At 54.0% G+C, this 24,634-nt stretch overlaps 1 protein-coding gene and 1 long non-coding RNA gene across 9 annotated transcripts in view; one reads left to right on the top strand and one right to left on the bottom strand.

Moving 5' to 3' along the window:
* LOC116810945 (uncharacterized) overlaps positions 1-19,260 on the top strand; it is a 46,277-nt gene extending 27,017 nt beyond the window's left edge. For 5 of the 7 annotated variants that reach the window (XR_009214709.1, XR_009214706.1, XR_004370421.2 and 2 more), the window contains 7 exons: positions 2,687-2,809; positions 5,225-5,281; positions 8,619-8,705; positions 10,862-10,965; positions 13,594-13,845; positions 15,374-16,139; positions 17,595-19,260. This is a non-coding gene — a long non-coding RNA (uncharacterized LOC116810945). The remainder of the gene's footprint in view (positions 1-2,686; positions 2,810-5,224; positions 5,282-8,618; positions 8,706-10,861; positions 10,966-13,593; positions 13,846-15,373; positions 16,140-17,594) is intronic. The other 2 variants (XR_009214708.1, XR_009214707.1) reach the window with 1 other exon arrangement.
* Positions 5,222-24,440, bottom strand: LOC116810944 (transmembrane protein PVRIG). Of its 2 annotated transcripts, none has more exons than XM_058443499.1 (9): positions 24,307-24,440; positions 23,662-24,221; positions 23,330-23,439; positions 17,485-17,618; positions 15,978-16,133; positions 15,262-15,651; positions 14,805-15,002; positions 5,886-5,919; positions 5,222-5,625 (listed from the first exon to the last, which is right to left on the bottom strand). In XM_058443499.1, the coding sequence occupies exons 1-9, from the start codon at positions 24,437-24,439 to the stop codon at positions 5,517-5,519; spliced, it is 1,824 nt and encodes a 607-aa protein (XP_058299482.1). In that variant the 5' UTR covers position 24,440; the 3' UTR covers positions 5,222-5,516. The 2 variants fall into 2 exon arrangements, with proteins under 2 accessions (XP_058299482.1, XP_032611961.2); XM_032756070.2 differs by having other exon boundaries at positions 5,525-5,661; positions 17,431-17,618.
* Between the last annotated feature and the right edge of the window lie 194 nt (positions 24,441-24,634).

Raw genomic sequence — 24,634 nt, 5'->3', positions numbered from 1 at the left:
GGGGACCACAATCTTGCTCAAGGGGTGAGGGGGCTGATGGTCCCCTACACAGAGACTGGTCCTTCTGGAGGCCACCCCTTGACCCCCCAGACGTGAGACTGGATCTGCAGGCTCCCCTCTGACCTCCCGCCCTACACAGAAGGGGACAGGGCTCTGAGAAGCCCCGCCCCAGGCCACGTGACTTGCAGTGGTGGGTCCAGGACTGGAGCCCCCTCAACCCAGATGTCTGGGCCTGGCTGAAGGGCGGAATCTCTGGGCCTCAACTTCTGAGTGCAGGACAGGAGGCTATCCCTTCATACAGCCCCTCAGGTCATTCCCTCCACACACCTGAGCCCTTGGCTGATCCACAACCTTCCTTGGGCACAGATGGAAGTGAAGGCTCAGAGCAACACCCACCCTGCACACAGTCCTGGGCCCGTGTCTAACAGGGGGATCTGCTGGCCTTTGCCCGGGGGTAGTCACTGGAGCAGGGAGCTTTGGTGGTCCACAGGGCTGCCTCTGTAGGAGGCTCTGCCCACCCTCTCCAGGGTGAGGTGGCATCAGTTGAGGGGCCGTGGGGGAAGACAGGATTTCATCAGAGGAAGTGGCATCAGCCTTCTTGAGACAGAAGCAGGCAGGGAAGGGTCCCCCTTCTCAGTCTCTTCCCTGGTCCCAGTAGGCTCCTCTGTGCTTCCCAGGGCCAGCCAGGCCAGCCCGCCCTCCTTCCCTTCACAGGCCTGAGCAAACAGGTTCCCCGTGCTCAGGAAACCCCTCCATCTGAGCCAGGCCCTAAACACCTCATTCTCTGCTTCACAACGTTCTGAGGTGACACATTATCTCCATTCAACCCACAGGGAAACTGAGGGACGGGGGCTTTGGGCTGAACTGGTCCCAGCTGGAAAGATGGGCTGAAGAGAGGACAAGGGACTCCCTGGCTGTCTGGGCAGGGCCTCGAGAGGGTGGCCTGCCCTGCCTGAGGACCTGGCTGAAAGGTCACCTGCTTACCAGGCTGTCCAATGTGGGGGCCGCATAGAACTTATAGCCAACAGCCTCTGGGTAGCTCTGGAGGGCACATGCTGCCCAGTGCTGCCACGTGCGGTCTCCTTAGATGCAAGGTGCACATTTATGTCACTTTCAGGCCCTGGACCCAGCTGAACCCCCATGGGAGATTCCTTCTGTGTCAGGATTTCTGCTCTGGGATGGTGTGAGGTCTCCTGGATTTGTTCATCCTCCCTCCCCCAACAGCAGTGACAGAACCTGGGACTGAGCCTGGGGTTGTGGCTCTCCCACAGACAGGGCTTCTGGGAGGAGGAGGAGGGCCTGGAGGAGGGCATGATTCCAACGTGGGCAGAGCCTAAATGCAGCCCCTTAGTGCAGGTGCTCATGGGAGAGGCGTGGGAAGTCGTGTGTCGGGAGCAGGGGCAGGGAGGGGGTAAGTACCCTGCACCGCATTATGGGAACCACTGCTTGGATGTCCCCACATTCCCCCAGCAAGTATCCTCCTGTCCTCACTGGCCACATCCATCCCTACCCCAGCCCCTCACCCCTCACTGGCACCCACCCTGTTCCTGCTTTCCTCTGATCCCAATCGACATCCCATAGGCTTTGTGGAGTTCACAAGCCAACTATAACATTCTTACAGTAATTCAAAGGACCTAGAATAGCCAAAAGGCCTTTACAAATGAAGAATGAAGGTGGAAGATTTATAATACCTGACTTCAAGATTTGCTGTAAAGATTCTGTAATCAGGCTGTACTGTCCTCAAGGTACTAGAGTGTCCACAGACTGGAGTGTAGGGATGCGATCACCATCATTCCTGGGCTGAAGCAATTTGCTGACCTCAGCCTCCCGAGTAGTGAAGACCATAGGCACACACCACCACACACGGCTAATTTTTTTTTTTTTTTGAGAGATGGGGTCTCACTATGTTGTCTAGGCTGGTCTCGAACTCCTGGGCTCAAGCAATCCTCCTGCCTTGGCCTCCCTCAGTGCTGGGATGACAGGTGTGGGCCACCTCACCCAGCCCCAGTGTATTGCTGATATTCTGGCATCTTGGACCTCCAAGACCAGAGAGAGGGACTGCCCCTGCCAGAGCCAGCCAGTTGTTAGAGCTAGCAAATGACCCCTCTGAGAGTGTCCCTTTCTTTTTTTCCAAAACGGAGTCTCACTCTGTTGCTGGGCTGGAGTGCAGTGGCACGGTCTCGGCTCACTGCAACCTCCACCCCTGGGTTCAAGCGATTCTCCTGCCTCAGCCTCCCAAGTTGCTGGGATTACAAGTGCGCGCCACCATGCCCAACTAATTTTTGTATTTTTAGTAGAGATGGGGTTTCACCATGTTGGCCAAGATGGTTTCGATCTCCTGACTTTGTGATCTGCCCACCTCGGCCTCCCAAAGTGCTGGGATTACAGGCTTGAGCTACGGCGCCTGGCTGAGTGTGCCTTTCATATGCAAACCAACTAATCCAGGGCGCCAACACTGACCCAGCTCTTCTAGCTGCCTCTCCCCCTTCAGGAGGCAGTATTTCTCTGCCTTCATCATCCTGGGCCAGGCACCAAATAACTAGTGACAGCCCCTAATCCTCAGAGCCTGCTAACGTTATTCTAACTAGCCAATCCTAAACCTGCATACCCTTCCTTGCCTTTTCCAGGGAAAGCGTAACAAAGGGTCTCACCCCCTTTTTCCCTTGGCTTCCTCTACCCCCTGAAGGACCCTGGTGCTTTCCCAAGTGGCCCTGCATGGCTGTCTCTCGTTTCTGGGGATCTGTGAGGATACACTGCTTCTCTCATGACCCTCATTTCCGTGGCCATACCTGATGGAAAGAAATGGCAGGTGCATTTTGTTTTATTATTATTATTATTATTATTTTGAGATGAAGTCTCACTCTGTCGCCCAGGCTGCAGTGCAGTGGCGCCATCTCGGCTCACTGCAACCTCTGCCTCCCAGGTTCAAGCGATTCTCCTGCCTCAGCCTCCCGAGTAGCTGGGACTACAGGTGCCTACCACTATGCCCAACTAATTTTTGTAGTTTTAGCAGAGATGGGGTTTCGCCATGTTGGCCAGGCTGGTCTTGAACTCCTTACCTCAGGTGATCCACCTGCCTAGGCCTCCCAAAGTGCTGAGATTACAGGCGTGAGCCACCATGCCCCGCCAGCAGGGGCATTTTATTTATTTTTATTTTTTTGAGATGGAGTCTCGCTCTGTCACCCAGGCTGGAGTGCAGTGGTGCAATCTAGGCTCACTGCAGCCTCCACTTCCTGAGTTCAAGTGATTCTCCTGCCTCAGCCTCCTGAGTAGCTGGGATTACAGGCACGTGCCACCATGCCCGGCTACTTTTTGCATTTTTAGTAGAGATGGGGCTTTGCTATATTGTTCAGGCTGGTCTCGACCTCCTGACCTTGTGATCTGCCTGCCTCAGCCTCCCAAAGTGCTGGGATTACAGGCGTGAGACACTGCGCCCGGCCCAGCAGGTGCATTTTAAAAAGATCTTTTAACTCTCTGGACAATCCCAGGAGGTAGGCAGCATCTCTGTTATGGTCCTTAATTTATACAGAAAGAAACGGAGGCCCTGAGGGTAGTTCTGAGCCTGGCCTGAGGTCACATGGCCCATGAACGTCCACTGTGACATCAGGTCTGAGCTTGGAGCCCGTGTGGCCAACCACTTCCCCATTCAGTGACATCAGCCGGCAGTCCTCTGGGCCTCTGTGACAACCACGCTTCCCTTTTCTGTGTTGTTTTCCTTCTGCACAGGGAGGTGCTTGAGGGCTGGGGCACTGGCTGGTGTAGCCTTGGGTCCTTGTCACCCAGTGCAGTGTGCCGGGCAGTCAGTGCTGACCAAATGTGTATGGAGGGCGTGGAGGCATCTTCAAGGGGTGGGGATCAGGCGACAATCATTTTCAGTAGAGATGGGGTTTCACCATATTGGCCAGGTTTTTTGTTTTGTTTTGTTTGTCTTTTTTTTTTTGAGACAGGGTCTCTCTCTGTCACCCAGACTGGAGTACAGTGGTGCAATCACAACTCACTGCAGCCTCAGTTGCCACCTGAGGGCTCAATTGATTCTCCCACCTCCACCTCAAAATGTGCTGGGATTACAGACATGAACCACCATGCCTGGCCCAATCATGCCTTTATAATGAAGCCCATAAAAACCCAAAAGGGATGCAGAGGGCTTCTGGATAACTGAACTCATGGAGCTTCCTAGAGGGTGCAGCGCCTGGAGAAGACACGGAAGCTCTGCACCCCTTCCCCCAGGCCTCCCTCTGTGTATCTCTTATATCTGGCTGATCATCACTACCCTTTGTAATATCCTATATTTTTATTTTGAGATGAGGTCTCGCTATGTTGCCCAGGTTGGTCTCAAACTCCTGTGCTCAAGTGAACCTCCCCCTTCAACCTCCCGAAGTGCAGAGATTACAGGCATGACCCATGGCACCAGGCCCTATAATATCCTTTATAAGGGGACACATGTGAGTAAAGGGTTTCCCTGAGTTCCAGGTGCCATTCTAGAAAATTAATTGAACCCAAGGAGGGGATCATGGGAACCTCAATTTTTATAGCCCTGTGTCAGAAGCACAGGCACCACGTGAGCTTGCAACTGGCATGTGATGCGGGGGCAGCCTTGTGGAACTGAGCCCTCAACCCGTGAGATCACAGGAAGCAGCCAATTTGCTGTACTAGCCTTGGCCACCACACCGTCTCTGACAGTGTTCCTGCCCCTGCCCACTCCTCCTTAACGATTCCCTTTCAGCCAGGCACAGTGGCTCACGCCTGTAATTGCAGCTATTTGGGAGACTGAGGCTGGAGGATTGCTTGAGCTCAGGAGTTTGAGAACAGCCTGGACAACTTGGCAAAACTCCAGTACCACTAAAAAATACAAACGTTAGCTGAGTGTGGGGGTGCATGCCTGTAATCCCAACTACTTGGGAGGCTGAGGCACGAGAATGGCTTGAACCCAGGAGTCAGAGGTTGCAGTGAGCAGAGATTGCGCCACTGCACTCCAGCCTGGGTGATGACAGAGTGAGGCTCTGTCTCAAAAAAAAAAAAAAAAAAAAGATTTCCCTTCTTAAACTTGCTTCCAACTGCTTTAAATCTGTGAGTGCCGTCTGTTTCTAGCAGGGATGCTCCCTGCATCACGACTGGACGCAGGTACTGCAGAGCAGGAAGGGGCACTTGGCAGCCATGTGGGAGATGCACAGGGAAGTGTCAGCAGCATTTCATGCTATTTATTCCCCAAAACTTTCTGCCATAGGAGAAGACAGCCACCATGCAGATTGGAAAATGTGGATGAGGAGAAAAGGGGTGTACGGTAAGCAAAATAAATTGTATTTTTCCATCCTTGGGGAGGATAAAGGAACTCTTAGCATTGCTATAATAAACCCCCCCGATGTCAGTGGTTTAATTCAGTGGAGTTCAGACCTCATTCCTGTATCACTGCGGTGTGGATGCTCCTGGATGAAGGCTCTTGTAGGTAACTCTCCTCCAGTCGGTGATTCAGGGACCCAGGCTCCTTCTGCCTTGCGGCTTTGCCTTTTTAAAGGTCCTCAGGGTGCTCTCCATGTATCTTGCCAATGGGGAACCAGTGTGGAGGACTCACAAGCGGGTCTCACATCACGTCCTCCGGGGCTAATACACATCCCTTCTCCCCACACTCTGTTGATCAGAAGTCACTGCTTGGCGCCCTGCTATCTGCAGGAGGGGAAGTGTTTTTAGATGCAGCGCCAGGATTATTACAGTGAGGCAGGCGAGGCAGTTGCTTCAGAGATCAGATTTAAGTGGGTGGTGGCAAAAACTCAGGAGAATTTGTGGCAGGCTGGGCTTATGGGGTTCTTAGCAGCACACTCTCTGATTTGCAAACCCATCCCCTGCCCACACCTGCACTCCCCACCCCCTTGGGGAGGCCCAGCACTCACCTGGCTGGGGTTGTGGCTTTAGTCCGCTGCTGACCTGTAAGGGGACCAACAGTGAGTCAGGGTGGTATCCAGGTGATGGCAGTCTCCATCCCACCTTCTCTGCTGTGCCCTAGGCTGAGGCCCTCCTTATAGGGACCAGAGCAGCAGAGCTGCTCCACCCAAGCCCGTCAGGAAGGGCCTGGGACTCAGCTGCCATCCTGAGGCGCCCACCTGACCTGTTCTCCCTGTTGTCCACCACGTCACCTCCTGAAACCGCCCCCCGCCCCACAACCTTGATACCCTCTGTTGGCTTCCTTCGCTCTTGAGCTCTCTGCTCAGCCCCAACCTGGCTCCCTCTACTGCCGAGCCCTCACCTACCCATCTCTTCCTTTCCCTTCCCTTCCTTTGACATAGGCACCCCCGCCTCTCCCTCCAGGTCCTCAGGGAGACCGCACCTGTGCTTTCCTTCTGGATGGCGGCTGTGTCTGCCCTCCAGCCTTGGGAGCTTCGTGCTTGGGACTCATGTTTGTGGCTGTTCAAGTTCTGTTGCCACATCTAGGCCTCCCCTCCCCTCTGGCTGGTCTCACCCTGAATCCTCTGCTGCCTCTCCCACTGTGCCCTGCCCCTCTTGTCCCCCTGGCATCCTTGCAGTGTTTCCCAAGCACTGGGCTCCTGGTCCACAGACATCCCCTCCTCCATCCAGCCTCCTTCCGGGAGGACTCCGCGTCCACAGAGACACCCTCTGAACCCAGGCCTCACGGCACCCCTCAACTCCAGGGGCCTCCCCTTCCACTTCTACAGGTTTTTTGTTTTTTAATGTTGGGACTGGGAACTCTGAAATATTAACTGCTAGTATCATTTTCATGTTGTAACTTTCACTCCTTCCAGCGTAACACCTAAGGTGGGTGCGGTGGCTCACGCCAGTGATAATCCCAGGATTGGGAGGCCAAGGTGGGCAGATCACCTGAGGTCAGGAGTTCAAGATCAGCCTGGACAACATGGTGAAAACCCGTCTCTACTAAAATTACAAAAATTAGCCAGGCGTGGTGGCACGTGCCTGTACTCCCAGCTACTCAGGAGGCTGAGGCAGGAGAATTGCTTGACCCTGGGAGGTGGAGGTTGTAGTGAGCCAAGATCGCGCCACTGCACTCCAGCCTGGGTAACAAAGCGAGACTCTGTCTAAAAAAAAAAAAAAAGCCACCTAGAATTTACCATCCTAACCATTGCTTAGTGTACAGTTTGGCAGTGTTAAGTGTATTCACATGGTTGTGAGACAGATCTCCAGAACATTTTCATCTTGCGAAACTGAAACTCCAAAGTTCTCTTTTTTGTTTGAGACAGAGTCTTGCTCTGTCACCCAGGCTGCTATGCAGTGACATGATCGCAGCTCACTGCAACCTCCATCTCCTGGGTTCCAGTGATTCTCCTGCCTTAGGCTCCTGAGCAGATGGGATTACAGGTGCCCCCACCACACCCAGCTTATTTTTTGTATGTTTAGTAGAGACAGCGTTTCGCCATGTTGGCCAGGCTGGGCTCAAACTCCAGGCCTCAAGTGATCTACCTACCTCAGCCTTCCAAGGCATGTTCCTCACAGGCGTGAGCCACCACACTGGGCCAGTAAAACTGAAATTCTATGTTTAAATATTAACTCTCCATTCCCGTCTCCTCCGTGCCCCTGACAACCACCTTTCTGTTTCCTGTTTCTAGGAATCTGGCTACTCTACATATTCATATAAGTGGAATCAGACAGTATTTATCTTTTTGTGACTAGCTTATTTCACTTAGCATAATGTCCTCAAGGCTCATTTATACTAGAGCATGTGTAAGAATTTCCTTCCCTTTAAAGGTTGAGGCCAAGCATAGTGGCTCACGCCTATAATCCTAGCACTTTTGGAGGCCGAGGCGGTTGGATGCCCTGAGGTCAGGAGTTCGAGACCAGCCTGGCCAACATGGTGAAACCCCGTCTCTACTAAAAATGCAAGAAGTAGCTGGGTGTGGTGGCACACACCTGTGATCCCAGCTACTTGGGAGGCTGAGCCAAGAGAATCGCTTGAACCCAGGAGGTGGAGGTTGCAGTGAACTGAGATTGCACTGCTGCACTCCAGCCTGGGTGACAAAGCAGGACTTTGTCTCAAAATAAATAACTAAACAAGATTGAATAATATATTTTTTTCAGAACTTTTTTTTTAATAGACAGGATCTTATACTGTCACCCAGGATGGAGTGCAGTGGCGCAATCATAGTTCACTACACCCTCAACCTCCTGGGCTCAGGTCATTCTCCCAACCTCAGCTTCCTGAGTAGCTTGGACTACAGACACCATATTTTGTTTGATGGACATTTCAGTTGATTCTACGTTTGGGGTATTTTGAGTAATGCTACTACAAACATCGGTGTGCAAACACCTCTTCCTGACCCTGCTTTCAATTTGTTGGATATATGCCCAGAAGTGAGATTGTTGGATCATATGGTAGTTCTACTTTTAATATGGTGGAGGCTAAGGCAACTCCATCTTGGAAGCTAATCTGCGGCTTCTGATTAACCCCAGTTCTGGGAAGGCCTCTAAGATTTCCAGTTGATCTATCGTTCCTTGTGTAAGAGCAGGTACGTATCATAAATCCTGCCCTGGAGTCAAACAACCTTGATGTGATCATACTTCAACTGTGGAATACAAACCATGGGTCTGGGGGTAATGGTGCAAGGACTCACCATCTTGTCTCATCACCCTGTGTTTTTTCCTGTATTTTCTTCTAGACACTGGACAGTTTTGGGTCTTACGTTGAAGTCTTTAATCCATTTTGAGTTAATTTTTTGGCAGAGATGCACCTTTATGTTTTGCATGTGAGTACCCAGCTTTCTCATCACTATTTGTTGGAGAAACTATTCTTCATTGAGTGGTCATCTTGGCACCCTTGTTGAGGATCATTTGACTATCTATGTGAGGGTTTATTTGTGGGCTCTGTATTCTATTCCACTGGTCTATTTATGTCTTTTTTTGTTTTTTTGAGACAGAGTTTCACTCTTGTTGCCCAGGCTGGAATGCAATGGCGTGATCTTGGCTGACTGCAACCTCTGCCTCCCGGGTTCAAGTGATTCTCCTGCCTCAACCTCCCGATTAGCTGGGATTACAGGCATGCGCCACCATGCTTGGCTAATTTTGTATTCTTAGTAGAGATGGGGTTTCTCCATGTTGGTCAGGCTGGTCTCGAACTCCCAATCTCAGGTGATCTGCCCAGCTCGGCCTCCCAAAGTGCTGGGATTACAGGAGTGAGCCACTGCACCTGGCCTATTTATGTCTTTATTTCAGTACCACATCGTTTGGATTACCATAGTTTTTAATATATTTTGAAATCAGGAAATGTGTGTCCTCTAACTCTGTTCACCTTTCTAAATATTATTTTGGCTTGTGGCAGTGCTTTCAGATTCCATTTGAATTTCAGGATGAATTTTTTGTTTGAGCAAAAAAAAATGCCATTGGGGTTTTCATAGGATTTGCATTGGATCTGGAGATTGTTGTTGGTGGCATGGACGCCTTGACAATATTAATCCTTCCACTCCACGAACAAGAATGTCATCCACTTATTTGTGTCTTCTTTCATTTGTTCAGCAATGTTTTGTAGTTCCAGTGTACAAGTCTTTCCACCTCCCTGGTTAGGTTTATTCCTAAAGATCTTACTTTATTTTTTGACATTATTGTAAATGGAATTGTTTTCTTAATTTTCTTTTCAGATTGTTTATGTTTAGTGCACAGAAATGCAATACATTTTTGCTTGCATGTTAAATTGGTTTCCTGGAACTTTGCTGAATTCATTCATTCAACAGGTATTTTTGTGCAATACTTAGGATTTTCTACATATGAGATCTTGTCACCTGCAAACAGAGATCGTTTTGCTTGTTCCTTTTCAAATTAGATGCCTTTTTATCCCTTACCTAATTGCTCTGGCTAGGACTTCAAATCTTTTTTTTTTTTTTTTTTTTAAGTAGAGATGGGGTTTTGCCATGTTGGCCAGGGTGGTCTCAAACTCATAGCCTCATGTAATCCACCTGCCTCGACTTCCAAAAGTGCTGGGATTACAGGTGTGAGCCACCGTGCCCGGCCTGACTTCAAATCCTATGTTGAATAGAAGTAGTGAGATCGGGCATCCTTCTCTTGTTCCTGATCTTGGAGGCAAAGATTTCAGTCTTTCACCTAAAATGACTGAAAGACTTTCAGCCATGGGCCTTGCATGACTGGCCTTTATTATGTTGCAGTACATTCTTTCTCTTCCTGGTTTTGGAGTGTTTTACCACGAAAGGGTGTTCAGGCTGGGCACCGTGGCTCAGCCTGCAATCCCAGCACTTTGGGAGGCCAAGGTGGGCGGATCACTTGAGGTTGGGAGTTCGAGACCAGCCTGGCCAATACAGTAAAACCACGTTTGTTCCAAAAATACAAAAATTAGCCGGGCGTATTGGTGCACACCTGTAATCCTAGCTCCTCGAAAGGATGAGGCAGAAGAATCGCTCCCGGGAGGCAGAAGTTGCAGTGAGCCAAGATGGCACCACTGCACTCCAGGCTAAGAGCGAGGCTCCATCTCAAAAAAAAAGGAAAGGGTGTTCAATCTTATCCAATGTTTTTTCTGTATCAGTTGAGATGATCATGTGGGTTTTGTCCTTCATTCTGTTAATGGGGTGCACTACATTAATTTTCCTGTTTTGGGTGATACTTGCATTCCAGGACTATCTCCAACTTGGTCATGGAGTACAATCCTTTTAACATGCTGTGAAAGTTGGTTTGCTAGAATTTTGTTGAAGATTTTTCCATCAATATTCACTGGGCTTTTCGTCTGTATTTTGTGTATTGTTTTTCTTGCAGGGTCTTTATCTGGCTTTCAGGTCATGGTGTTGCCGACCTCACAGAACGAACCTGGAAGTGTTCCCTCTGTCTTTGGTCATTATCCCACCCTACCTCTTGTTGAACCTCACTGCCTTTTGATTCTTTGTAATCTACTATTTTGCAGATTCTCCAAGCTTCCTGCCGACCCGCCTGCTCTCCATTCCTGCTCTCTCACTAGTTCCTTGACCTTCTGTGATCTCCTGATCTGATTTTCTGCTGGAATCACAGGTGTGAGCCACCGCACCCGGCAAAAATTTTTTTATATAGTTAAATTTATCAATATTTTAATGCATGGCTCCTGGGTTTGGTGGTCATACTGAGACTGTTTCCACTCTATGGTTATAAAATAATCTCATGTGCTTCCGTGAGGAAGTTGAGGCACACAACCTTTGTACCCGCGAGCCTGTTTCCCTGGCGAGGGTGTGAGGCCAGGATCTGACTGTAGGCAGCCCCAGCCCCATGCTCCTCCCCTCTGTGCTTTCATAGCTGATAGGGCGAATCTCCTTTCACTGAAGACTTTTTTTCTTTTTATAGACGGAGTCCTGCTCTGTCACCCAGGCTGGAGTGCAGTGTCACCATCTCGGCTCACTGCAGCCTCTGCCTCCCGGGTTCAAGCGATTTTCCTGCCTCAGCTTCCTGAGTAGCTTGGACTACAGGTGTCTGCCACCATGCTCGGCTAATTTTTTGTGTTTTTAATTGAGATGGGGTTTCACCATTTAGGCCAGGCTGGTCTTGAACTCCTGAACTCAGGTGATCCACCCGCCTTGGCCTCCCAAGGTGCTGGAATTACAGGCATCAGCCACCGTTCCTGGCCTGAAGACTTTCTTGATCGTAACTTACTGTCAGGTTTGGAGGATATTGAGGTAGAACTCATTGCTGCCTGGAGCCTTGTCCTCTCTTTTAAACTGGAAATGTGTACATCCAAGTTTCCAGTGGACAACTCTGCTGAGATGCCACACATGGATCTCCAGTATAACAGATTCCAAACTGGCCGGGCACGGTGGCTCAAGCCTGTAATCCCAGCACTTTGGGAGGCTGAGACAGGAGGATCACGAGGTCAGGAGATCAAGACCATCCTGGCTAACATGGTGAAACCCCGTCTCCACTAAAAATACAAAAAATTAGCCAGGTGTGGTAGCAGGCGCCTGTAGTCCCAGCTACTCAGGAGGCTGAGGCAAGAGAATGGCGTGAACCCAGAAGGTGGAGCTTGCAGTCAGCCGAGATTGTGCCCCACTGCACTCCAGACTGGGCGACAGAACAAAACTCTGTCTCAAAAACAAACAAACAAACAAACAAACAAACAAACAAACAGATTCCAAACTAAACGAGGCACAAGGCATCATTCCCCTCCATACATAGTCTCCTCCTCTATTGTCTACTGTAGTTGGTGGTTTCTTCACAGCCCCATATACCCAAGTGGAAACGGGTGCTTCTTCCTGCTCCCTCACCCCTACATCAATCTAACAAGCAATCTCATTGTTTTATTTTTTTTTCCTGAAGACATGCCAGTTTTATTATTAATTTTTTTTGCACACAAAACCATAAACATTTTCTAAAAATACATACAAACAAAAAGATGCATATCAAACATATTAGGAAGGTTGCACATGGGAAGACGGGGAATAGAAATGGGGGGTAGGAATTAAAGAAAATAAATGAGAGAGGGACTTTGTATGGATCAATGATAATAACTCAATCCTGTATTTGACAAAGAAGAAGGAGAAGGAAGAGGAAGAAAAAGAAAGTGGGATAAAGGATCAGAAAGGGAGGAAAATAGAAAAAATTAGAGTATGACTCCAGGGTAGACCTGTTTTGTTGTTGCTGGGTTGGTTGGTTGGTCTGTTGTATTTTTCATATGTTTCGCCATGTTGGCCAGGCTGGTCTCGAACTTCTAGCCTCAAGTGATCAACCCGCCTCGGTCTCCTACAGTGCTGGGACTACAGGCGTGAGCCACCACGTCCAGCCCCCACATTGTGTCTGGCCTCCGTGGTAGACCTCCCAGACGGGGCGGTCGGGCAGAGGCGCTCCCCACATCCCAGACGGGGCGGCCGGGCAGAGGCGCTCCCCACATGCCAGACGGGGCGGCCGGGCAGAGGCGCTCCTCACTTCCCAAACGGGGCGGCCAGGCAGAGGCACTCCTCACTTCCCAGACGATGGGTGGCCGGGCAGAGGCGCTCCTCACCTCCCAGACGGGGCGGCCGGGCAGAGATGCTCCTCACTTCCTCCCAGACGGGGCGGCCGGGCAGAGGCGCTCCTCACTTCCCAGACAATGGGCGGCCAGGCAGAGACGCTCCCCACCTCCCAGATGGGGCGGCGGCCCGGCAGAGGCTGCAATCCCAGCATCCTGGGAGGCCAAGGCAGGCTGCTGGGAGGCGGAGGCTGCAGCCAGCCAAGACCACGCCACTGCACTCCAGCCAGGGCAATACGGAGCACCGAGTGGGCGAGACTCTGTCTGCAGTCCCAGCACCTCGGCAGGCCGAGGTGGGCAGACCACTCGAGGTCAGGAGCTGGAGAGCAGCGTGGCCAACATGGCGAAACCGTGCCTCCAGCCAAAGGACAAAAAGCAGGCAGGGGTGGTGGCGCGCGCCCGCAATCCTAGGCAGCCCTCAGGCTGAGGCAGGAAAATCACGGGAGCCGGGGGCAGGGAGTGTGCAGCAAGCTGAGTATACTCCAGCCTGGAAAGAAAGAAAGAAAGAAAGGGAAGAAAAAGAGGGAAGAAAGGGAGGGAGGGAAGGAGGGAGGGAGGGAGGGAGGGAGGGAGGAAGGAAGGAAGGAAGGAAGGAAGGAAGGAAGGAAGGAAGGAAGGAAGGAAGGAAGGATCGAGCTCATTGGTTTTTATTACTTAATCTTTTCTAGGATCTGGCCCTTTCCCTCTCTCCGCCACACTCCTGCACTGCACTGACCCAGCCTGGCCCACCTCTGGCCAGTCCTCCACAGACTGAGGTCTCTCATGGGGAACTGAGGTCACTGTTTGCTGCCTCACGCCGCCTCTGGCATCAAAGGCTCTTGGATGTGATTTCCAAGGTCATCTCCTCTCCTCTCCTGCCTCCTCCACCAGCACCAGGCTTCCTACAGCTCCTGGAATGGTTTCCTCCACCCACAAGGGAAGTGAGTGACCTCTACACCACCCTCACCTCTTGCCAAGCTAATTCTTTTCTTCTTTGAGACATCTGCAGATGCCACCTCTGGGAAGTCCTCCCTGATTACCTCTCTCTCCTCCCACCCTTGTTTAGCAATACCATAGCTCTTTCTCAATGAAGCAATTAGTCCTTGAGGCAACTGAAAACTCCACCCCCCTAGTTCCCTGAGAGCAGAGCCTATGCTTTATCTACTTTGCTTCTCCAGTTTCAAGCCAGGCCGTGGCAGGTGGGCAGTCAGCCAGTACCTGCTGAGCTCAGCCCAATTCTGGTCCCTTCTCCTCTCTCTGTCCTTTTCCCAGGGCAGACCCTCCCCTCCCCAGGAACCTTCAGGGGAGCATGGATGATTGATGACTGAGAGAGAAGAAATTGGGGGGATCCAGCTGTGTAGCTGTATGGAGAGGGCTGGGGGCTGTTTTTTTTTTGTTGTTTTTTTTTTTTTTTGAGACAGAGTCTTGTTCTGTCACCAGGCTGGAGTGCAGTGGTGCGATCTTGACTCACTGCAACCTCTGCCTCCCGGGTTCAAGTGATTCTTCTGCCTCAGCCTCCTGAGCAGCTGGGACTACAAGAGTGTGCCAACATGCCCAGCTAATTTTTGTATTTTTAGTAGAGATAGGGTGTCACCATGTTGGCCAGGATGGTCTCGATCTCTTGGCCTTGTGATCCACCCGCCTTGGCCTCCCAAAGTGCTAGGATTACCGACATGAGCCACCACGCCCAGGCTGGGGGTTCTCACACGTGACCCTGCACCACCTCACTGCAGGAGCCCCCCGAAATGCAGATGCCCCAGCACAGGCCACAGAGTTGGCCTTGGTGGGCTTGAGGGGAGCCAGCAGGGTCTGGATATTTCTGACGTCCCTTAGCTGCAGGTGGGCTCTGAGAAACCCCCAGCCGGGAAGCTTGAGGAGACAGTGCATTCTGGGCACTTACCTTTCCTTCTCCTCCACCTGAGGAGGCACAGCACTCCCAAAATGACAGTTTTGAGCACAGCGACAGCCAATGCCACTCTGATGGCAGTGTCCACACTTAGGTACCATGATTCTGAGTGTCCTTTGCCTTCTTCTGTGACCCTGAGGCCGGCTGTGGTGGTTGTGCTGCTGGCCCTCCAGGTGGTGGTGGTTGTGACAGCTGAGAAGAGATGAAGAATAAGCAGACCCTCTTCTGGGGGTGCGGGGCGTCTGGGTGAAAGACGTGGTGTGCTGCTTTCTAGATTAAGGGACATTCAGGATGAGCAAGGAGCTCTCAGAAGCCCACACAGGGAAGGGGTAGCAAGGTGAAATGCTAACAGCTCTCAATCCAGACCACTGGGTTTAAATGTGAAGACATCACTGGTCACCAAAACCCTCACTGCGGTGGGCAAGGCAGGTGCCAGGGCAGCTGGACTCACCCTGGGTGATGGAGAGTTTGGTCCCCTCGATGGACTGCCACTGCTGCCTCCCTGATCTCGGTGTGTCCAGCTCGACTCGGCAGAAATACACAGACTGGTCCTCCTTCCGCAGGTTCAAGATCCTGAGGAAGCTGCTCTTCTGACCCTCTGTCCCGTTCAGAAAGAGCCAGTTCGAGTAATCCTTGTGAAAGGAAGGCGGCCTTGTGCTGTAGAAGAACTGCCCGTGGAAGTGGCCCCGTCTCCAGGATATTTTCATGTTGGGAGCTGTGGCTAACTCCCAGGGGTGACAGAAGGAGAAGGGGATTTCCACGGAGCCACCCATGGGGGCTGAGAGGCGTTTTGGTTGAGTGACCCCATAGGGAAGGCTTGGACTGGATCCTGCAGAGCCACCTAGAGGAGGGCGGGAGGGAGGGAGTGGGGGAGAGACCGTGAAGCCACCGTGAGACACAAAGAGGGTGACCCCAGACCCTCCCGCACCTTCACCACAGGCAGTCGTGTGACAGGTGGCTGGACTGACCTCTGGCCTGGGTCTCTCACTCTTCAGGCATGGGGGAGGGTGGAGGGGGAGGAGATGGGGGCACCCACCCCTATGGCACCCGCCCTTGTTTGCTGGGGGTGGGAACCTGGCCCCTGCCCCCGATGTTCTGCCTTTGTCTTGGGTTGGCCTCTCCTGTGGTTTGGGCAGAGACCATACCTGGGTGGTCCTGGGCACTCACCAGCCTGCAGAAATACTGGCAGCAGCAGCAGGAGCAGCAGGAGCAGCAGGGGCAGCAGCAGGGGCCGACCCATGGCCTTGTTCTTCTCCAGGGGACGGGGAGACCAGCAGAGTCGTCCAGGCAGGAGAGGGGCCCTGTGGAGGGGCTGCCTGAAAGCTTGAGGTGAGTGGGGATAGCCAGAGTCAGACTCCCCAGAGGGCTGTGGGGGCCGGGGGCCTTCCCCAAACCAGTGCACCTCCAGGGTGACCAGCACTTCCTTTATCCATCTGGCTTCTTATTGCAAAAGGGCCTTAGGTGCCTTTTTATCCATTGCCTCATTGCTCTGGCTAGGACTTCAAATCCTTTTTTTTTTTTTTTAGTAGAGATGAGGTTTTGCCATGTTGGCCAGGGTGGTCTCAAACTCATAGCCTCAAGTAATCTGCCTGCCTCAGCCTCCAAAAGTGCTAGGATTACAGGCGTGAGCCACTGTGCCTGGCCTGACTTCAAATCCTATGTTGAACAGAAGTAGTGAGATCGGGCATCCTTCTCTTGTTCCTGATCTTGGAGGCAAAGATTTCAGTCTTTCACCTAGAATGACTGAAAGACTTTCAGCCGTGGGCCTTGCATGACTGGCCTTTATTATGTTGCAGTACATTCCTTCTCTTCCTGGTTTTGGAGTGTTTTACCAGGAAAGGGTGTTCAGGCTGGGCACAGTGGCTTAAGCCACACAAAAGTGTCAAGTCAGCCCTGCCCAAGGGCCCCAGTGCCTGTCTTCCTGCTGAAGGGCCGGGCCTGACCTTGAGGGGCTGGGCCTGACCTTGGCTGGCTGGGCCCCTCCCACCTGGATCCCTGCAGACCCCACCTCACTCAGCCTCACTTCTCATCCTTTTCTCTGCCCAGGGCCAGTGCAGGCTCTTTCAGGGAGAGGAAAGGCGGGCCTCAGTCTGTGCCCTGCTGCGCCCCAGATTCAGTCCTCAGAGAGGAGGAGGAGGAAGCCAGTGGAGGTCACAGGTGCTCAGCCCCCAGCCCAAGCAGCAGAGCCCCCAGCTTGTCTTCTGTCCCTCTCCCTCCCTGGCAGGGACTCCCATGCAGTCCCCAGGCACCACCACAGCCTAGCTGGCCTCTTCCCACCCCAGGACCGCTCCCTTGGTGCAGGGACCACAATCTTGCTCAAGGGGTGAGGGGGCTGATGGTCCCCTACACAGAGACTGGTCCCTCTCGAGGCCACCCCTTGACCCCCAGACGTGAGACTGGATCTGCAGGGTCCCCTCTGACCTCCCTGCCCTACACAGGAGGGGACAGAGCTTAGAGAAGCCCTGTCCCAGGCCACATGACTTGCAATGGCGGGTCCAGGACTGGAGCCCCCTCTACCTGGATCTCTGGGCCTCAATTTCTGAGTGCAGGAACTCAGGGATAGGGGAGCCCCAGGAGGTTGTTCCCTCATACAGCCCCTCAGGTAATTCCCTCCACATACCTGAGCCTCTGGCTGAACTAGAAGGTTCCTTGGTGCCAGGGCAGCTGGACTCACCCTGGGTGATGGTGAGGTGGGTCCCCTTGATGGACTGCCATGACTGCCTCCCTGATCTGTGTGTCCAGCTGGACTTGGCAGAAGTGCACAGACTGGTCCTCCTTCCGCAGGTTCGAGATCCTGAGGAAGCCTCCCTGAGGAAGTGAAGTCTCAGAGCAACAGTGGGCACCCCGCACACAGTCCTGGGCTCGTCTCTGACGGGATCTGCTGGCCTTTGCCTGGGGGTGGTCACTGGAGCTTTGGTGAACCACAGGACTCCCTCCGTAGGAGGCTCTGCCCACCCTCTCTAGGGTGAGGTGGCATCAGCTGAGGGGCTGTGGGGGCAGGAAGGTGGGATTTCACCAGAGGAAGTGATATCAATCTTCTTGAGACAGACGCAGGCAGGGACGGGCCTCCCTTCTCTTCTCAGTCTCTTCCCTGTTCCCAGTAGGCTCCTCTGTGCTTCCCAGGGCCAGCCAGCCCACCCTCTCTCCCTTCACAGGCCTGAGGAAACAGGCTCTCCGTGCTCAGGAAACCCCTCCGCCTGAGCCAGGCCCTACACACCTCATTCTCCTCATTCAACCCACAGGGAAACTGAGGCACAGGGGCTTTGGACTGAACTGGTCCCACCTGCAAAGGTGGGCTGAAGAGAGGACAAGGGACCCCCTGGCTGTCTGGGCAAGGCCTCAAGAGGGTGGCCCCCCGCCTAAGGTTTGTTTTTTTTTTTTGAGATGGATTCTCGCTGTGTTGCCCAGGCTAGAGTGCAATGGTGTGATCTTGGCTCACGGTAACTTCTGCTTCCTGGGTTCAAGTAATTCACCTGCCTCAGCCTTCCAAGTAGCTGGGAACTACAGGTGCGTGCCACCATGCCCAGCTAATTTTTGTATTTTTAGTAAAGACAGGGTTTCACCATGTTGGCCAGGCTGGTCTCAAACTCCTGGCCTCAGGTGATCTGCCCACCTCAGCTTCCCAAAGTGCTGGGATTACAGGCGTGGGATACGACATCCAGCCACTGAGGACTGACTCTTGGTTCCATTCCTGCCTTGCCTGTGAGCCATGGGACCCAGCTAGAAGGTCACCTGCTTACCAGGCTGCCCGAGGAGGGCGCCACATAGAACTTTTAGCCAACAGCCTCTGGGTAGCTCTGGAGGGTACATAGTCCCCAGGGGCCTCAGGCCCGGTACTGCCACGTGCATTCTCCTTAGATGTAAGGTGCATGTTTATGTCACTTTCCGGGCCCTGGACCCAGCTGAACCCCCATGGGAGATTTCTTTTGTGTCAGGATTTCTGCTCTGGAATGGTGAGGTCTCCTGGGTGGTTCATCCTCCCTCCCCCAACAGCAGTGACAGGGCCTGGGGCTAAGCCTGGGGCTAAGCCTGGGGCTGTGGCTGTCTCTCAGAGGGGGGTTTTGGGAGGCGGCGGCCCTGGAGGAGGGCATGATTCCAACATGGGCAGAGTCTAAATGCAGCCCATTAGCCCAGCAGGTGGCCATGGGAGAGGCATGGGATGCAGTGTTCAGGAGCAGAGGCAGGGGAGGGGGCCAGGACCCTGCACGTTGAGAACCGCTGCTTGTATGTCCCCACCTTCCCCCAACAACTATCCTCCTTTCCTCACCGGCCACGTCTATCCCTGCCCCGGCCCCCTGCCCCTCCTTGGCACCCACCCTGTTACTGCTTTCCCCCTGAGATCAGGAATGAGGCACAAACGTCTGCTCTCACTGTCTCCCTTCACGGTACTGGAGTCCTAGTCAGCGTGCTATGCCTGAAAGGAAATACAAGTGCTCTGTGTCTTCTTCAATTCTGTATTGATCTATTTGGCCTCCATCCATCACAGGGCCCATATTATCTACATTTCCTGCATTCTTGGCCTTTTCTTAGTAGGGGACATGGTCTCGCTGTGCCTGTAGGTGGGACTATAGGCACGCACCACAGTTCCCCTCTAATTTTCTTCTTTTTTGCAGAGACGTGGTGTCACTATGTTACCCAGGCTGGACTCAATCTCCCAGGCTCAAGGCGTCCTCCCAGTGTGCTGGGATTACACATATGAGCCACAGGGCTGAGCCCCTTGTACATTGCCAATGCTCTGGCATCTGGTGCCTCACTGATTAGGGAGAGACTCCCCCTCCCAGGGGTAGCTGACTGTAAAATTTTTACATCAACTTATTAAATCAGCTGGTCAATTTTGACCCAGAACCATGCTGAAATTTTGATTAAGAAGCTCTTATTCAGGCGGGGCACAGTGGCTCAAGTCTGTAATCTCAGCACTTTGGGAGGCCAAGGTGGGCAGGTCACCTGAGGTCAGGAGTTCGAGACCAGCCCAGCCAACATGGTGAAACCCCCGTCTCAACTAAAAAAAAAAAAAAATTAGCTGGACACGATGGTGCACACCCGTAGTCCCAGCTACTCAGGAGGCTGACGCAGGAGAATCACTAGAACCCGGGAGGTGGAGGTTGCAGTAAGCCAAGATCGTGCCACTGCACTCCAGCCTGGGTGACAGAGCAAGAGTCCGTCTCAAAAAAAAAAAAAAAAAAAAAAAATCAGTTTGGGGATACTGACCTGTTAACAGTGAGCCTTAGTCAGGCACAGTGGCTCATGCCTGTCATCCCAGCACATTGGGACGCCAAGGCAGGCAGATCAGTTGAGCCCAAAGTTTGAGACCAGCCTGGGCAACATAAAGAAACCTCATCTCTACCAAAAAAAAAAAAATAATTACAAAAATTAGCCAGGTAGGGTGGCACGTGCCTGTGGTCCCAGCTACTTGAGAGCCTGAGGTGGAAGGACCATTTGAGCCCAGGAGGTTGAGGCTGCAGTGAGCTGAGATCCCACCACTGCACAGCCCGGATGACAGAGTGAGACCTTGTCCCAAAACACCACCACCAGTCCAGGCACAGTGGCTCACGCCTGTAATCCCAGCACTCTGGGAGGCTGAGGCGGGCAGATCACAAGGTCAGGAGATAGAGACCATCCTGGCCAACATGGTGAAACCCCGTCTCTACTAAAAATACAAAAAATAGCTGGGCATGGTGGTGGGCGCCTGTAATCCCAGCTACTCGGGAGGCTGAGGCAAGAGAATCGCTTAAAACCGGGAGGCAGAGGTTGCATTGAGCTGAGATCACGCCACTGCACTCCAGTCTGGTGACAGAACAAGACTCCATCTCAAAAAAAAAAACCACCACCACCAAACAAACAGTGAGCCTTGTGATATATGAACATGGTGTATCTCGCCCTTGATTTAGGCCCTGACACTCAGGCCCTTCAGGCATGATCTGGCCTGGCCCCCAAGCAGTGTCAGCCACAGCACCTGGTGTAGACATGAGGCTGCTCATGGAGCACCCTCATCAGCAAGCTGCACCTCCACCTACCAGGAGCACACTTGTCCAGGCCTGCCTCCTGCCCTCCTTCCCCAAGAACTCCTCTTCCTCCCAGCCCTTTGCCCCCTGGGGAGGTTATGGCACTGCTTTGCACCTCGGGCTCCACATCCGTCAAATGGACTTCCTGAAAATACCCACCTCCTGACTTGTTGTAAGACCATCTAGGAAGAGTTGCTCAGGCCTTGGGAGCCTCCTGGTTTACAATCTTCACATCCCCGCAGGCCTCCTCACTCTTCTCATGTACCCGATGCTCAACGTGAGCCACATGGGCGCCACAAGGCCAGGGAGGGACCCCCAGGATTCAAACCCAGGTCCATTCAAAGCTAAAACCTTACTTTGGGCCATGGGTGCTGGGGGCTTGTCCTGGATGCCTGGGGCCACTGGAGGGGAAGCAGGTGCTGCTGCTGGGCTGATTCAGCTCTTCCCTTGGAGCACATCAGCTCCCTCAGGCCTCAATTTCCATGCACACTGAGCCAACAGCACCCTGGTCTCTGGGTCTGAGGCCCAACCATGCACCACAGCACAGTGCACCATGCACTCTCAGGGCACCCTTTGTCACTGCTGCTGGCTCTGACACTTAAGGCTGGGCAGCACGGAGCAGGCCGGATGTGGGGAGACTTTCTGGGTCCCAAGGTGTTTGGCTCTGAGTCTCACAGGGACCAGGCTGGGCTGCAGCCTCCTAAGCTTATGGAAGCCAGGATCAGGCCAGGGGACTCTTACTCCACTGTGTGATGAGCAAGTGGCCCTGGCGGGGGGATCCCTCAGAGCTTCCCCTTTGTCTGCTTCTTAGAGAAACTCAGCTTTCTGGAGATCCCCTTCAGGCTTCCCCTGAGACCTAATAAGCCCCACTGTTCACACCCCTGTCCCGGGTCCACGGTGCTCTTGCTCTCTCCCTTCCCTCCCTGTCATCTTCCTCCCGGCGCTGCCTTCCTGACCCTCCTTGGGGAACTCTGCAGCACCCCTTCCTGTCTTCCTTGAGCCCCCAGCCCTGGAGGAACTGCTGAGCTGCCTAGGCCAGTGCTGAGGGCTTCTGGGAGGAGGAGGACGACCACTAGCTGAGGAAGGCAGGCCTGACCACCTGCAACCACCCTCTTCCGAGCACAGTGCAGAGCTGGGGGCTGGATGGGGCTGGGTCCTGGCAAGGCCACATCAGGGCCTGCCTGGGGCAGTGCACTGGGCTGCAGAGGGTGGTGCGGGTGGACGCAGCCTCCGGGCAGGCTGTCTCTGAGCCGGATGTAGGGCGTGGTTCCTGATTGGCAGCTGGCACTTCCTAGGATGTCCCCCATGCAGTCCCAGGGAGGGGCTGAGGGGCAGGTGCCCTTCCTCCCCAGGAGTACTCACCCCAGCTGGGGGAGCAGCCTCAGCCTGGCTCCAGAACGACACTGCCCCACCACCTAGGGCCTGCCACGTTCCTGGGGAGTCTCGAAGCCCAGACCCTCTCACTCACACTGTCTCGTGTGGCAAAGGCCCCATCAGGCCCAGGCTGTGAGGCCCACAAGCAGAAGGGCCGACTCTGGATGGAACATTTTGTGGGGAGGCCCCCATGTCTGTGAAGGCCTCTGCCTGCCCCGAGAGGAGGTGGGGGAAGTGACTGAAGGGAGATTTCAGGCGAGTCCTCCTACTCTCCAGCCCTGCCTGACGCCAGCTGTGGAAGGAGGGCATCAGGACCCCAGCCCAGGCCACAGCAGGGAGCCTGGCAGAGGGACGCCAGGTCAAACCACAGGGACTTCTCTCAGGCTGAAGCCCCAGGAACCCTTGCTGCTGTCCTAGGATGTGGTGGGATTGGAGCAGGGACCATCCCGCTGGGATCCCCCAATCCTATCTAGGCAGCCACAAGTGTCCCTCAAGAAGCTCCCCCAACCCTCCGCCACCCCAAGAAGCCAGGACAGATCTCTAAGATTGGGACACTGCCCTCTCCCTGGGCCAAACCCAGCCCTGCAAGGAGGCCCCAACCCACTCTGGTTCTCACCTGGCTTCTGCCTCGCAGGGGTGGAGACTTCCTCCCCAATCTCTTCACCCCCAAAGAAGCACAGCCAAGGCCCACGTCAGAGGAACTGTGTTGCTGACTTAGTCACAGCAGGAAACGACTGGAATGGGGTAACTGTCACTCACACACACACACCTGTGCCCACACACACCCACACATGCACACAGACCACATCTGCAGCAGGTGGGCCTGGCTACGCACCTGTGGAACACTTATTGGAGGCCCAAGAATAACATAAGGGGGTGGCACCCAGGAGGCCTGGGAAGGGGAAAGCCCAGTGGCTTCATGGTCTCTCTCATTGAACTCCTAAGCATCACTCCATGGCCCTGGGCCCCTGAGGGTCAGGGAAAAGAGTGAGGCCAGGACCAGTGCGGGGAGGCCTCTCCCCTGCCTGAGCATAGACTCCATTCTCAACAGAGACAAAGCTGCCACATGCAGGGATGGGTGTGGAGGCCCAGGCAGCAGGGCCCTGGGGCCAGTGTGCAGCGTGGGTGGGGAGTGACACCCACCAGGAAGGCCCCCCATGGGGGTGAGCTGTGTCCAAAGTAGCTGGGCGGCAGCTGGTGTTGATAGTGGCATAAGGGACGTGGAGAGCAGCCTGGGAGGCCTGGCTGGGTGCCTACGCAGGGGAAGGAGGGTCAAGTGAGTTGGTACAGCTTGGGCCCAGCCCTGGCCCCCCTACCCCTGCCACCTCGTCCCCAAAGCAGGTCCCCTCCTCACCCATGCTCGTGCTTTCGGTGCCTGGGAGCTGGTGTGGGACAGCTGGAGCCTAGGGGCAGGGCTCTGCAGAGCATGTGGCCAGCCCAGTGTCAGGGGGACATGGACAGGGCCCAGGTCTCACCTGTGCTTCTGTCGGTGCAGCAGATGAAGGAGGTAGCCACAGCCAAAGAGGAGGACTCCTGAGACCCCCAAGATCCCAGCCAGGTCTGCCCGCAGAATGGGGACAGGAGTTGGCAGGGCAGAGAGCCCTGGGCACAGAGACAAGAATCAGATGGGTGGCCAGTTCCTGAGCCCCTCCCTGCCCTCCTGGGCCCCTCGTCCCGGCCCCACCTGGGTCTGAGCTGGGCAGGAGGCTCCCACAGGCCTCCCAGGAGCCCTCAGGGAAGGACGCAAACTTGCAGCAGAAGGTGGTATTGGTGCAGGGGCTACTGGCCCCAGAGCCTTCCAGGGCGAGAGAGACGCTGCTCTGGGTTTCCCAGCGGGCCTGGCAAGCAGGGGCCCATTGCCGGATGCCAAGTTCTGGGTGCAACACAGCCAGCGTGATCCCCCCAGCACCATCGGGGCCCCCCGAGCTCACAGTCACCAGGGAGATGGAGCCAGACCCCAGGAACCCACAATGGACAGTGAAGGACGAGAGCTCGGTGGCCTCCATCCGAACTTGCACCCACACCTCTGGGGTCCCTGTGGAACAGCAGCAAGGTCAGTGGGCTGTTGTCCTACATCACCCTCCCTGTAGCCCCTGCCCCTCTCTGGTGCCGGCACTCACCCACAGTGACACACAGGGTCAGCAGCACCCAGGACAGGGCCAGGGTCCGGCACCCCATGCCCCCTCCAGTCTGGGTTCTGGGGGCTGCAGGGCCGGCACCTGTGCCTCTGTTCTCATCGCAGGAAGTCTTCATGTTGTCAGCAGCCAAACAGCCACCTCCTTCTCTCCTCTCACACCTTCCCCAGAGGTGGTGAACACAAAGTGGCTGATTCCCTTCTTAAAGTAACAGTGAGGGCCCGCTCAGTCCCCAAGGCTGTGCTTCCAGGTAACAAGGCAGGGCGGCACAGGTGGGTGAGAACCCAGCTTTGGCTAGGCCTTGGGAGGCCAG

The sequence above is a fragment of the Hylobates moloch genome, unplaced genomic scaffold (assembly GCF_009828535.3).
Source record: "Hylobates moloch isolate HMO894 unplaced genomic scaffold, HMol_V3 SCAFFOLD_1, whole genome shotgun sequence".
Taxonomy (NCBI): Eukaryota; Metazoa; Chordata; class Mammalia; order Primates; family Hylobatidae; genus Hylobates; species Hylobates moloch.
The sequence above is the reverse complement of the archived record's forward strand: the minus strand, read 5'-3'. Positions and strand labels throughout refer to the sequence as shown.